Consider the following 12,087-nt stretch of genomic DNA (forward strand, 5'->3'; position numbering starts at 1 on the left):
TCTGATAGCAGCTTGTTTGGGAAATAAAAGCACAGAGCTGGAAGGGATTTCTAGAAAGGAAGTTGAGGGCTGGGGTGGTAGTACTTGAGATCTTCCTGTATCCATTTGTCACAAGCTTGTAGCTATCCCTGAAGGGCTTCACAGGTAGTACACACCCAGTGGTGTTTGTCAGTGAACTTACACCAGAAGTCTTGCCTTTAGGAGGAGGGAAGGAAGGGAGGCGGCAGGGAGCCCGTGAGCCGTGTGCTATGATTGAGAAAGCACTTGATTGGAAACCGAGTCCAGCTTGTGCCAGCTCCCCTACAAGGTGTTTTGCTGTGTTATCTAATTAATTTAATCCTTCCAGTAACCCTAGGAGGTAGAAATTCCATTATTATCACCATTGACGCATGGTGATAATATAAAGACTCAAATTAAGTAACTTGCCCAAAGCCACACCCACAAACAACTGCTCTATTTGACTCCAAAGCCAGGATCTCCCCAGTGCCCTGTGCTAATATTGATATCTCTTGGGAAAGTCATTTCTCCTCCCTGAATCTGCTCCTCCCTGAATCCGCTTCTTCATCCCAACGATGAAGAAGTGAAGTGAGATGCCCCTCAGGTCTCTTTCCGGTATATGGATCTCTGCCTACACCAGTGCTTTATCCAAGGGTTGACAAGCGGTGGCCCACAGGCCAAATCCAGCCACGCAGCTGCTTTTAAGAATGGTTCTCTTGGCACACAGCCATACGAATCACTTACGTATTGTCTGTGAGAGCGGAGTTGAGTAGCTGTGACAGAGTAGAAGCCCACAAAGCCTAAAATACTATCTAGCCCTTCGTAAAAAAAGTTTGCCCACCCCTGGAATATGCTAGTCTACAAGTTTCAATGGTGATAAACTACACATGGAGATTGGGAAAGAATGTACAGGGCCACACATCAGCTGTAAACAGAGGGGGCAGTAAGGAGGTGGCTGCCAATGTTTACACTTTGGAATTGCTTATTTACTTTTTACTAAGTCATCATTTACAGCAACGTGCACAAATCCTAAGTGTGTAGCCTGATGATGTATCCACCATTCTGATCAAGATATAGAACTTTTTCAGCACCCCAGAAAGCTCCCTCATTACCCATCCCTGTGAATACATCCCCCAATAACCTCCAATTTACCCTCTATCACCATGGATTAGTTTTTCCCGCTTTTTAACTTCATATAAATGGAATCACACAGTGTATACCCTTTTGTGTCTGGGAAAGGTATTTAAACTACAACTTCATTGCTGACAACTTGGAAAATTGAGAAGTATAAATAAGGACACAAAAATCACCCTTAGGGCTTCCCTGGTGGCGCAGTAGTTGAGAGTCCGCCTGCCGATGCAGGGGACACGGGTTCGTGCCCCGGTCCGGGAGGATCCCACATGCCGCGGAGCCGCTGGGCCCGTGAGCCATGGCCGCTGAGCCTGCGCGTCCGGAGCCTGTGCTCGCAACGGGACAGGCCACAACAGTGAGAGGCCCGTGTACCACACACACAAAAAAAATCACCCTTAATGGCATCATGCAGGAATGATCACTTTTTCATTTATTCAACAAGGGTTTCACTGAGCATCTTTTATGGATCAGGCACCTCTCTGGGCATTGAGGAGTAAGGCATGAGATGGTCCCTGCCCTCTTGGAGCTTACTGTCTGTGGTGTCTTTTCTCACAGGCTAGTCAACAGTCCCATGTCTGGCACTACCCAGAGTTCTGGCCTGAGGTCATGGATCATCAGCCCAAAGGCCTGGCAATGGACACCCTGGTAATTCCGGAATTTCAAATCATAGAAAAGTTAGGGAACTTAAATGGTCATCCAGACCAACCGGCCATTTTTCAAAAGCAGAATCAGAAAAGGTGCCCAGCCGAGCCTTTGGAGGTGAAGGGTTATCCCGAAAAGAGTGTTGTATCCAGAGCTGGAAACTCAGGCTCTAACACCACAGCCTAAAACGTTCTCTAGGCTGCAACACTGCTCTCTAACAGTAAGGCTCCCAGCCTCCTTCTGGCTAGGATAGGGCAGTATTCATGTTTTCCTCTAGAGACGATTTCATTTTGAGGCCTTCTAGAGACTCTCCCGAATCAATGTGAAAGCCTTGGAGAGTAGAGCAGCAGAGAACGGAGGGGACCAGGCTCTCCCTGCTATAAGCAAATCAGGGTAAGCCTGGAAAGTAGGGGGAAGATTGTGTGCACAAGAGCAGGAAAGAAATATCCTTTATGCCGTGAAGTTACAGGAGAGACTGAGTCCATGGCAGTCACACTTGCCATTCTGTGAAACTTCCAAGATGGTGCCCAGAAAACCTTTATGCAGTAATGAGCCATCTGGATTTTAACTTATCTTGGATCAGGGACTACATTTCCCATAGAAAATCTTGGGATTTGAGCAGCAAATTCATTGTTTGAGTAGAAGAACCTAATGCGGTCTCTTCGAATTCAGTAACTCTTAAAAAAACAAGCTGGGAATAAAAGAGACCAAAGAGATCGGCCGCCTCTCTTCTTGGCGTGTTTTCATGATGTGCTGCCTCTTTCTAAACATGTGATATCCAGGAACCTGCAGCTACCAACTCATTTAATCTCCACAAAAACACAGTAGAGTATTATCATTATTCTCCACCTAAGGAAACTGAGGCTCAGAAGGATTATATAGTGTGCCCAAGTGGCACAGCTGGCTAAGCAGATTGGAGAACCCAAATTTAGGTCTGTTTGACTCCAACATCTGCTCTCTATTCTCTGCCATGGAATCACAGCAGAATTCCCCCTTTTAACTTCCCATCTCCCAAAGCAGTGAAACTGGAGCCCTTCCTCTTTCATCCTAAAGCCCTGCTCAAGAGTCCTGAGCCCCGGTCTCAACCCTTCCATTAACTTATTACAGCAGCTCCAAGCCACCTCCTTCAAATGTCCTATGTCTTCTTTTCCCATTTCTTTAAAATGGGGCTACTATATCAGCCCGTCACTACTTTATCCTGCGTGAAGCATAAACAAGGGTTTTTCAGCTGTACTCTGGCTTCCTCTGTTTAGGGGAAGCTTAACCAAAGGGTTTATTGCGATAGCTCATTTGGTTAGCATTTGTGACCCACATCCTTAAAAAGAGAAGTGGGATACTTACACTTTTCTTTTTAAATTTCCATGTGAAGGGGTAGATATTGGATCTGCTCACAGATCCATAGTTGCAGTTACTTGGTTGGTGAGCACCCACATTGCATCAGGTGGTGTATACAAGGTAGATCTGGACAGGAGGGTTACAGGAAGTTGCTGGATATTAATAGCCAGATTATCTGGACACGCATAGGAAGTTTCCCTGTACTCTGTGCAACTTCCTGTACATTCCCATAGTTGGCTTGGGGTAGGGGGAAGAATGGGTTTTCTGACACCTGAATTTTGAGAGGTAAGGAAGCTTGAGAGTCGGACGGGGCACACAGCAGTTGGAACTACAAATCAAAGCTTTGTTGTTAAAAGGGAAGTGATGGCTGGTTTTTTAATGGGTTTTCCAGCTAAACACAGAAACTGATCTTCATTACACTTGACTGCTTCTATCCTGATAGTCAGTGAGAGACAGAGAAAAAGCGATTGTTCTCCAGGGACATTTACTCTGAACACTTCATTATCCCTGTTGAGGGGAGCTGGGTTGGCAGAAAGTGTTCTCCCATTGGGCTGAATTGTGAGGGGCAAGGATCTGCCGTATGTCACAACAAACTAGAAGACAATAAGGTGAAATGAAGAGCCCTCGTTTCTATGAACTTATTACCCCTTTCTCCGGGAAAGACACTGAGACGGTGTAAAGGTCCCCCAGAGCTCTGTGCATACAACCACCCCTTTCTCATGGGTGGCCCAGGCGAGTGGAGCAGTCCCCGTATTTAAGAGGCAGCCTAGCTCCTTAGCAGCCTGACATCTGGAGTTTCAGCCCTCACACACCTGGGAGATTTGATCCGGAAACAAGCAGACAGGGCTGCAGACCCTCCCCACCCCAACCCGTGCTGAAATTACCCCTTCCTCCTAATTGTCTTTTAAAGGTGGGAAGGGAGGAGAATTTGCTTAGAAGCTCCTTTGCAAATTCCCAGCTCATTCTGAATCTCCCGGTCCCTCCAACCCCAGCACTGGATCTGCCTGATTCTGAGAATCCTAAACCTCCAGAGGGGCTAGATTTTACTACTGGAAACTGGCTTCCTACCTTCCCGGAAGGAAAAGCGTGAACGCTATTGTTAGACCACGGGGTTTCACAGGTGGTCTCATTCATTGCGTACAATGCCCCATCCCCTGCACTTTAGGTTTCAATATTGCACAGATGATGAACGTGAGGCCTAGAGAGGGGAGGGGGTTGTTCTCTGCCCCAGGAACTATGGGACTGTGAGCGATGGATCCTAAAAAGCCCCTGTTCTTCTGCAGGTCCAGTCCAGCCTGTAGGTCTGGGTGCGACTCCTGCATCCTTCCTTCCCCTGGGCGCCTCAGGGAGAGGCAGGTGAAACTCCAATAGTGCTGAAAGGTTCCCGGCTTCCTTCCTGGGCCAGGCCGGCGTGGAAAAATACTTCTTTCCCCCAGCGGCTTAGTCCGCGCCTTCCCAACTTGGCGTGGGAGACGCCTGCCAGGGCCACCTTGACCTCGCCTCTGCAGAACACCGCCCCTGGCCCCGGGAACCGCTGTGTCCTGGAGCTGCGAATAAACCAGAAATCAGTGGGCCCAGAGAACGTGCAGCTCCAACTGTCCATCCAGCTGCAGGCCAAGCTTTGCTTTCACTGCCAGAAAGGAGGCCCAGCAATCCTAGTTTCGCCCCGAAAGCGGAGGCGCTTTGATAGTCCTGGTTTAAACCGGGGAACCCAGTGGCTCAGGCGTCCAGCTTTCCGCGGCTCGGCCAGGCTGGGTGCTGGTGCAGCCCCGCTGCTGGGGGAGCTCAACTTTGGCTACTCCCTCTGGTCATAAATTAGTCGGTTCCTCCTCCCAAGTGTTCTCCGGACCTCCTTCCCGCTGGCCTACGCTCTCGGGCCGGCAGTTGTGCAAATCCAAACCGCTAGACCCAGCTGGTGAGGGCCTGGGGTCCGCAGAGCGGTAACTCAGGTAGAAGTAAATGGGACCACCGCCCCCGCAATCCACACTCACCCCACCTAATACGCCCCATTTCCCCCAGGTCTCCGCGTCCATTCCCCTGCGGTCAGTTTATCCTCCGCCCGCCTGGCTCTCCCGGCCCATCGCCTGCGTCGGTTGGGACGCGTCGGAGGGTCTCTGCTCTTCGCATCCTCCTCCATCTCCTTCTTCCAAGAGCGCCCCAGCTTCCTCCAGCTCTCACCTGAACCCCCGAAGCGCAGTTTCTTCTTCTCTCCGGACTAAAGCCGGACCCGCAGCCGGTGGAAAAGTCCCGGAGCCTTCCACACTAGGCTGCAAGCTACTTGTTTAACAAGTCCAAAGGTCAGCTAAAGTTTGGCTGATAAACAGAACCAGGACAAGAATCTCTTCGGCCCCCTGGCGTGAGTACAATGGACCCTGGCAGCCCCGCTCCCGGCCCGGGTCTCTTGCTCTCCCCGTCTGCCCCTCACGCTCTCCCTCTCTCGGTTTTCCCCCCTCCCCACGACCATTTGCATCGGGCCGAAAGCCGGGCCCTCCCCGCTAATTTGCATATCTTATATGGCCTAATGGTGGCGATCATGGCAAGTTAGAAGTTTTCTGACTCCTCTCGGAGGAGACTCCGGACCCCGGGGAGTAACAGGTGTTTGGAGGCTGAAGGGTGGGGGGGTTCCTGGACTTGGGGTTCGCTTGTGAAACTCCCCTCCACCCTCCTCTCTCGCACCCACCCACCCCCTCACCCCCTCACCCCCTTCTTTTTCTGTCCTTGGAAAATGGTGTCCAAGCTCACGTCGCTCCAGCAAGAACTCCTGAGCGCCCTGCTGAGCTCCGGGGTCACCAAGGAGGTGCTGGTCCAGGCCTTGGAGGAGTTGCTGCCATCCCCGAGTTTCGGGGTGAAGCTGGAGACGCTGCCCCTGTCCCCTGGGAGCGGGGCCGAGCCGGACACCAAGCCGGTCTTCCATACTCTCACGAACGGCCACGCCAAGGGCCGTCTGTCCGGGGACGAGGGCTCCGAGGACGGGGACGACTATGACACCCCTCCCATCCTCAAGGAGCTGCAAGCCCTCAACACCGAGGAGGCGGCGGAGCAGCGGGCGGAGGTGGACCGGATGCTCAGGTAGGCGCGGACCGAGGTGCGGAGTGTGCGCCCGAGACCCTTGAGCCCCCGGCCTTGTGCCTGAGCGACACTGCGCGCGACCGCTCTTGCCAAGCCTGGTTCCCACCAGAGAAGTCCCCCGGGGGGCGCTCCGCTTCTCTCCCAACACCTGGAACCGTCCAAGTCCCTCAACTGGACGGCCCGAGCCCCGAGGCTTCAGGAACGCCTGCCCAGGCCAGCGCCCGGGACCCGCGGGGCCCTCCCGGCCGGGCTGGGGCTCGGCCTGGGAGAACCCGAGCTGCGGGGCCCTTTGCCCGGAGGTTTGCCCACGCGGCGGAAGGTGCGAGTGGGCGCAGTGAAACCGCTGCGATTCCCAGGAGACCAGGCTCGGGCCCGCATCAGCCCCAGGCCAAGCCTTTCTCCGAGGTACCAACTCCGCGGTCCGGGGAAACGCCGCCGGCCTGGGACACGGCGTCCTGCCTCTCTTGGCAGAGGGACAGGCGGCACCCGGGCCGGGATCTGGGGGGCGACTTATCTGGAGTGCGCTCCCATTTACAGCGCCCGTGCAAGACCCCAGGGCTATCCGGAATCCCCAAAGTCCGTTTAGATTCGCGAAAGGAAATGTTTGCACGTTGTCAGGTTAGGGTGGATCCTCAAGCGGCAAAAGAAACCACGTCACTAAGCAAGCGAGGGGAAAATGCGGCCAAGACCCCAGTTCGCAGCGGATTTGGTGGGAGAAAGGAGGGCGTTTCCGGATCTCGCCGCCGACACCCCGGCGTCCCTGGGGAATCCGAGCAGGCTGGCGGGAGGTCTATCTCCCGGCCCCGGGTCTTTTGCTAAAACTCCCCGAGCGGCCCAGGGCTTTGACAGCTGGTTACTAATTATCCAAGGAGCCGAGCGGTCCCCTTAGACCGCACGTCGCTCCTGGCCACTCTGCTTTAGGACCAAGCCCCTCGCTTGGCCTCGGACCCTTCAGAGCCGCGGTCCCTAGACAGGGCCAGGACCAAAGTCGCGCCAGGGACTCGGGCAGCCTCGGTCACCCGCCCGCAGTGGCAGTTTGGGATGGGATATGACCTTGCATTTGAATTTGCTACCTGGGGACCCGGCGGCTTACTCTCTAGCAAAACAGTCAGGGGAATTTCTAGATTTTTTTTACTTCCGGAAATTATGTTGCTACAGTTCTGAGGTTTGAGGTTCTTCCCTCGCGGTTTCGCCCGTGGCGGCGGTTTCTCCCCAGCCGGGGTTAGGGTGCAGGAAGGTGAGAGGGGTCTGAAGAGGAGCGGCTGGGGCGCCAGGGCGGCCCGGAGGTTGACCCGGGCCCGGCGGACCGACCGATCTCCCGCCGCCCACCGGCGGGCCCACCCCCACCCCGGCCCCGGTACCTAGGCCCATCTGCCTGGCCGCAGGCGCCCGCCTTCCAGCTGGGATTTGGAAGGACGTGGGAAGCCCGAGGCGACCTGGGGCGCCCCTCGGCACCCAGCCCCACGCCAGTCTGGACGCGGCAGAGATGTAATATAAACTGCAGCACGTGGAGTTCGGGTGTTATTAATTTATTTCTATAAATCATCAACAGAAAGATACACAAAAAGTCGTGATTAGGTTGAACGGAGAGGCGGGTTATTCATTGGTGAAGTTGTAAACGCGGCGGCTTCGAGGGGGAAGGAAAGCAGAACGCGGACGCGGGGCCGCTCGCTGCTGCCCGAGCACACGCACCGCGCTGCCGGGCCCTCCCAGCCGAGCCCCCGCGCCGCCCGGAGACCCGGCGCCAGACCCGGGCTGCCCCAGGGCCGCCGACGCCGCAGGCCCGGCGGGCAGAGAGCCAGGCCCGGCCCGGAGCCCTGGACCTCAGCGCTCTTCGCTGAGCAGAGCCCCCGGCTCCAGGGGGCGGGGAGCGAGACTAGGGAGCCCGAGACCCCCGCTGAGGCGGGGGGACGCAGGACAGACCCCAAGGTTTCGCTCCCTTTCCCCAGCGGTTGCTGCCTTCCCTCCCCCAACTTCGGGAGTGGCCAGACTTGATTAAAGTAATTTTTCAAGAAATCGCTAGCGGTCCCCAGGTCACTGCACAGTCGGCTGCTGACCGCCAGACGCACGCACTCCCTTTTTGGCCCACCTCGCTCCCCTAAGGCGGAAAGAAAAGAACGGGGCAAGTCACTCTGGGGAGCGCCCGGCCGCTCTTTCCATCTCCTGGAAGAGAAAGGCGAGAAAAGCAGGCCGGGGGCTGCGCGCTGCCGGGTCCCCGGCCCCAGCTCTAGGCTGGCGCGCGGTGGAAAGTTGGAAAGTTGGTTGCTCCCAAGAGGCCGGGCTTGAGGCTTCTTAAAGAAGAATCACAGCGATCTGAGACGGGGTCCAGGACCTCTCTGCTTGTGGGCGGCCGAGGCATTGTTTGGAAAGGAGCGTGCTGGGCTGGCCAGGCGGGCGCCGAGGTCGGGCGCTTGACACCTGCGTCCTGAGCACAATGCCCGGGCGCGCTTCTCCCGTTTTGTGTGTTTATCGGGGTTGGGAACCCCTCATCACGGGCTGTATTTTCAAATTTCAAAACGTAACCGACTCTCGGGGCTCTATCCGGTGAATGCATGAGAATTCTGTGGTCAGAGCTGTAAAGGTGTAACTACGCCATCTTATCCCCAACTCTGGTCCTTCAATGCGGGCTGAAAGATTTGCTATGGTTTATAAGGTCTTACTGGTTTGGTTTTTTTTTTTAAACCTTCCCAATTGTTAAGCTAATTCACTCTTAACAACGGAATCATTCGCTTTTAGAACATTACACAATTTCTGTTAGGTTTCTTAGACACACGAAATAAATACAAGTAAAAAAATATTAAGCAAAACTAAAAAAGTCAACGAATCTGTCGAAGCAGCATTAACTTTTAAAATCCAAATACTTTTTCTAACTTTTGAAGCTATTGTTGGTATCCGTTGAAGGTGTTTTTCTACCCTGAAAATATCTGTGGAAATATTCACCAGAAATAAGATTTTAAATGAGCTCTGATGTTTACACGGGTATGTGCAAAATGTTACATTACTTTCCTCTTACTCAAGGTGAATTCTCCATGCTTGAAACTGGGACGCAGTTCCTCATTTTTTGTTCCTGTTGTTAGTTCATTATTTTGTATTACATGGAAGTACCTTTATAAATACTTGAGAAATATATTAAGCTATATGTAATTAATCTTTTGTTTGTATTTCTCAAAACATGTCTATCAAAGCCCGTGTTTTCATAAATTTAATATTAAAGACTTGCTAAAATGATCACAATTTTTCAAATGCTTACAAAAATCTCAGTTTAATTACTGGATTTTTAAAACTTCATTACACAAACATAACTTTAGTTGACATGTTATAGATACCATTTAGAAACAAATCGGTTATTTCATTTGCAACACTGTAAATGTTGCTTTTCAGCATTGTGTTTTATTACCTCTGAAACTACTTTTTCCCTTCACTTTTTTTCATGTTCTGTCAGGCTATTATATACATCAACATACAGTAAAGGGATGCTGGGTTTTTTTTAAGTTAAATATGTAGCTGCATTAAACGAATAGTATGTGGATGTATTGTTTCTTGAATATTTTTGTTCTATACTGTGCACTGTTTTCTTAATTTCTGTTTTCAATTATATCTCTCACTTTTAAGTCACCTATTCAATACGCAAGAAAAGATATTGGCAAAGTTGAAAACATTTGGAATCAATTCAAAGGCACTAATACAGTGTTCTAAAGAAGCTTTTTGCATTACCTGTGTTTATGAGAAATGTAAGCTCTTATCCCAAGCTTAAAATTTACGAGAAAGATTAACTTCCAGACACTCTTACCCCGTCAGAGGAGAAATGTAAGAATACAGGAAAACATGGCATTTGGAATCATTCATATCTTATTCAGAAATTGAAATTATTCTCCCTCCTTTTGGTCTTATTTGAGAGGCGGGGCTGTGAAGATTTTTTTTTTTTTTTTTTAACTTTACTGGCCTCACCTCAGTGCAGTGATTCTTCAGCCCCAGGGGGGAACATCATTTCTTAAAACTTTTCTGAAACTCTGAAAACTGTTTAACATTTGGCTAAGAAGTCCTCCTTGCTTCTCAGGAGGTGGACACAAAAGTTTTACTCCTGTTTTAGAAGACAAGAAACGGAGACACCCATTCTGAAGGAAAATAATGGGGGGGCAGTCCAGGTGAATTTAGAGATTCTGCCCTCTGTCATTGTCGGATCAGCCAGCCCAGCCCCAAGCTAATGGCACCTGCACTGTCCAGTGGGCCTCTTGCCTTTGTTTAAGTCTCTCACATTCCAGGAAAGTGAAGGAAAGCAAGATAAAGCAGGAACTTCTCTTTCTGCTTCCCCAGAGACACTGCTGGGGTGCTTTCCCATTCCTGAAGCAGGGAAATCATCTTCCTCTTTGCCCTCCTAATCTCAGATGAAAGGGATGGAGTACACTATATAGGAGCTTTCATCTCCTCTTTTGTTTAGGTTCTATTTTGGCCTCTCCCCAGGATGTAACTGGGACAGGAGGAGAAACAGGGGAAGGTCAGAGTTTTCCACAGAGTTTAGGTAAAACCTCTAGAAAGAGGGTATTTCTCCCCGACCTCTTCTACCAGCATCCTAACCATCTGCTTATCTGTCTAGCGAGGACCCTTGGAGGGCTGCCAAAATGATCAAGGGCTACATGCAGCAACATAACATCCCCCAGAGGGAGGTGGTCGATGTCACCGGCCTGAACCAGTCACACCTCTCCCAGCATCTCAACAAGGGCACCCCTATGAAGACCCAGAAGCGCGCCGCCCTGTACACCTGGTACGTCCGAAAGCAACGGGAGATCCTCCGACGTAAGTGCTTTCATCGTGCCTCTGCCTCAACCAGGAGTGACCTTTGCCCTAACTCTGACCCCTGTGGAATGCCTCAGTTTCCTCTTCATCAACAAGGTCTGCGTAGCGCTTGGCAAATATAAGGAAGCTGGCATGTGGATTTGGCCTTCAGCGCTGCTGTACAATGGGTCGACTTATATCATTTTCTTCTCCCACGATCCCCTAGTACCCAGCCAGTTGCTTTGACAAGCCCTTCAGTGTGTGCAGTGCACCTTGAATATTTTGGTCCCTGCTTCCAACATCTTTCTCTTTGAAACCGAGCAGGTAACAGTGGAGTATCGTCCCCAAAGTAAGCCAAGCATCTCCCCTTGATACATGACCATGGGTCAGTTTCCAAGGAAGACATTTAGTAGCAATCAATAACATTGATCACTATTATCGTTATTTTCCTCCTCTCTGAAAAGAGTATAAAAATTAGAAGGCATTTGTATATATAGATATATTCAGAACCCGATCCTGTTATTTGGGGGGGTTGGGTAGGGGGGTGCAACTGAGTTCTGAAGCAACTTAAGATGCTTGCTCACATTTACCAAAATCGGTGGAGTTTTGAGACCCCCAGCCGGTGAGCCTATCGGATGGAGGAAGAAGTTGCTCCTGGCTAAAGCAGGACACACTAAAAGCATCTGCATTTGCAACTCTGACCCATGAATTCTTGTCATTCCCATTGTCATTCCCCAATTTCCTTTTTGTCCCAAGATTTCTTCTACCCAATAACACAAAGATTTTTGTTTTGAAGTCTAGGGAAGTTTGAACTGCCTTTCAATGATAAGAGTATCAGTGACCTACTGTTTTTACTTTAGGAAGGTATACTTTTACATTACACTTTGATTATTTCGATCCAGCCCTTTTTCTAGGAAAAATTGATATGAGCTTTCACTCCTCCCACACACTATCCTCTGGGCGGTGGGCTTCTCTGTCAAGATATGAGTTTCTACCACTTTCTGGGCTGGGTTTTTCCCCTCTCACTGGAGGGCTACTTTTTAAAATCACTCTTGTCTTCTGTCACACACTGACCTGAAGTGATTGTTTCAGTATTTATTGTCTCAATGTCTGTGGGCTGGAAAGGACTTCAAGGTGGAG

General features: G+C 51.0%; 1 protein-coding gene across 10 annotated transcripts in view; it reads left to right on the forward strand.

Annotated features, from left to right (window-relative positions):
* Window positions 1-5,434: 5,434 nt before the first annotated feature.
* Window positions 5,435-12,087, forward strand: part of HNF1B (HNF1 homeobox B) — a 92,579-nt gene continuing 85,926 nt past the window's right edge. For all 10 annotated transcript variants that reach the window (XM_059998473.1, XM_059998474.1, XM_059998475.1 and 7 more), the window contains exons 1-2: window positions 5,435-6,174; window positions 10,769-10,968. In XM_059998473.1, the coding sequence (XP_059854456.1) occupies window positions 5,831-6,174; window positions 10,769-10,968 (544 nt within the window). In that variant the 5' untranslated portion in view covers window positions 5,435-5,830. The remainder of the gene's footprint in view (window positions 6,175-10,768; window positions 10,969-12,087) is intronic.

The sequence above is a fragment of the Delphinus delphis genome, chromosome 19 (genome assembly GCF_949987515.2).
Source record: "Delphinus delphis chromosome 19, mDelDel1.2, whole genome shotgun sequence".
NCBI lineage: Eukaryota > Metazoa > Chordata > Mammalia > Artiodactyla > Delphinidae > Delphinus > Delphinus delphis.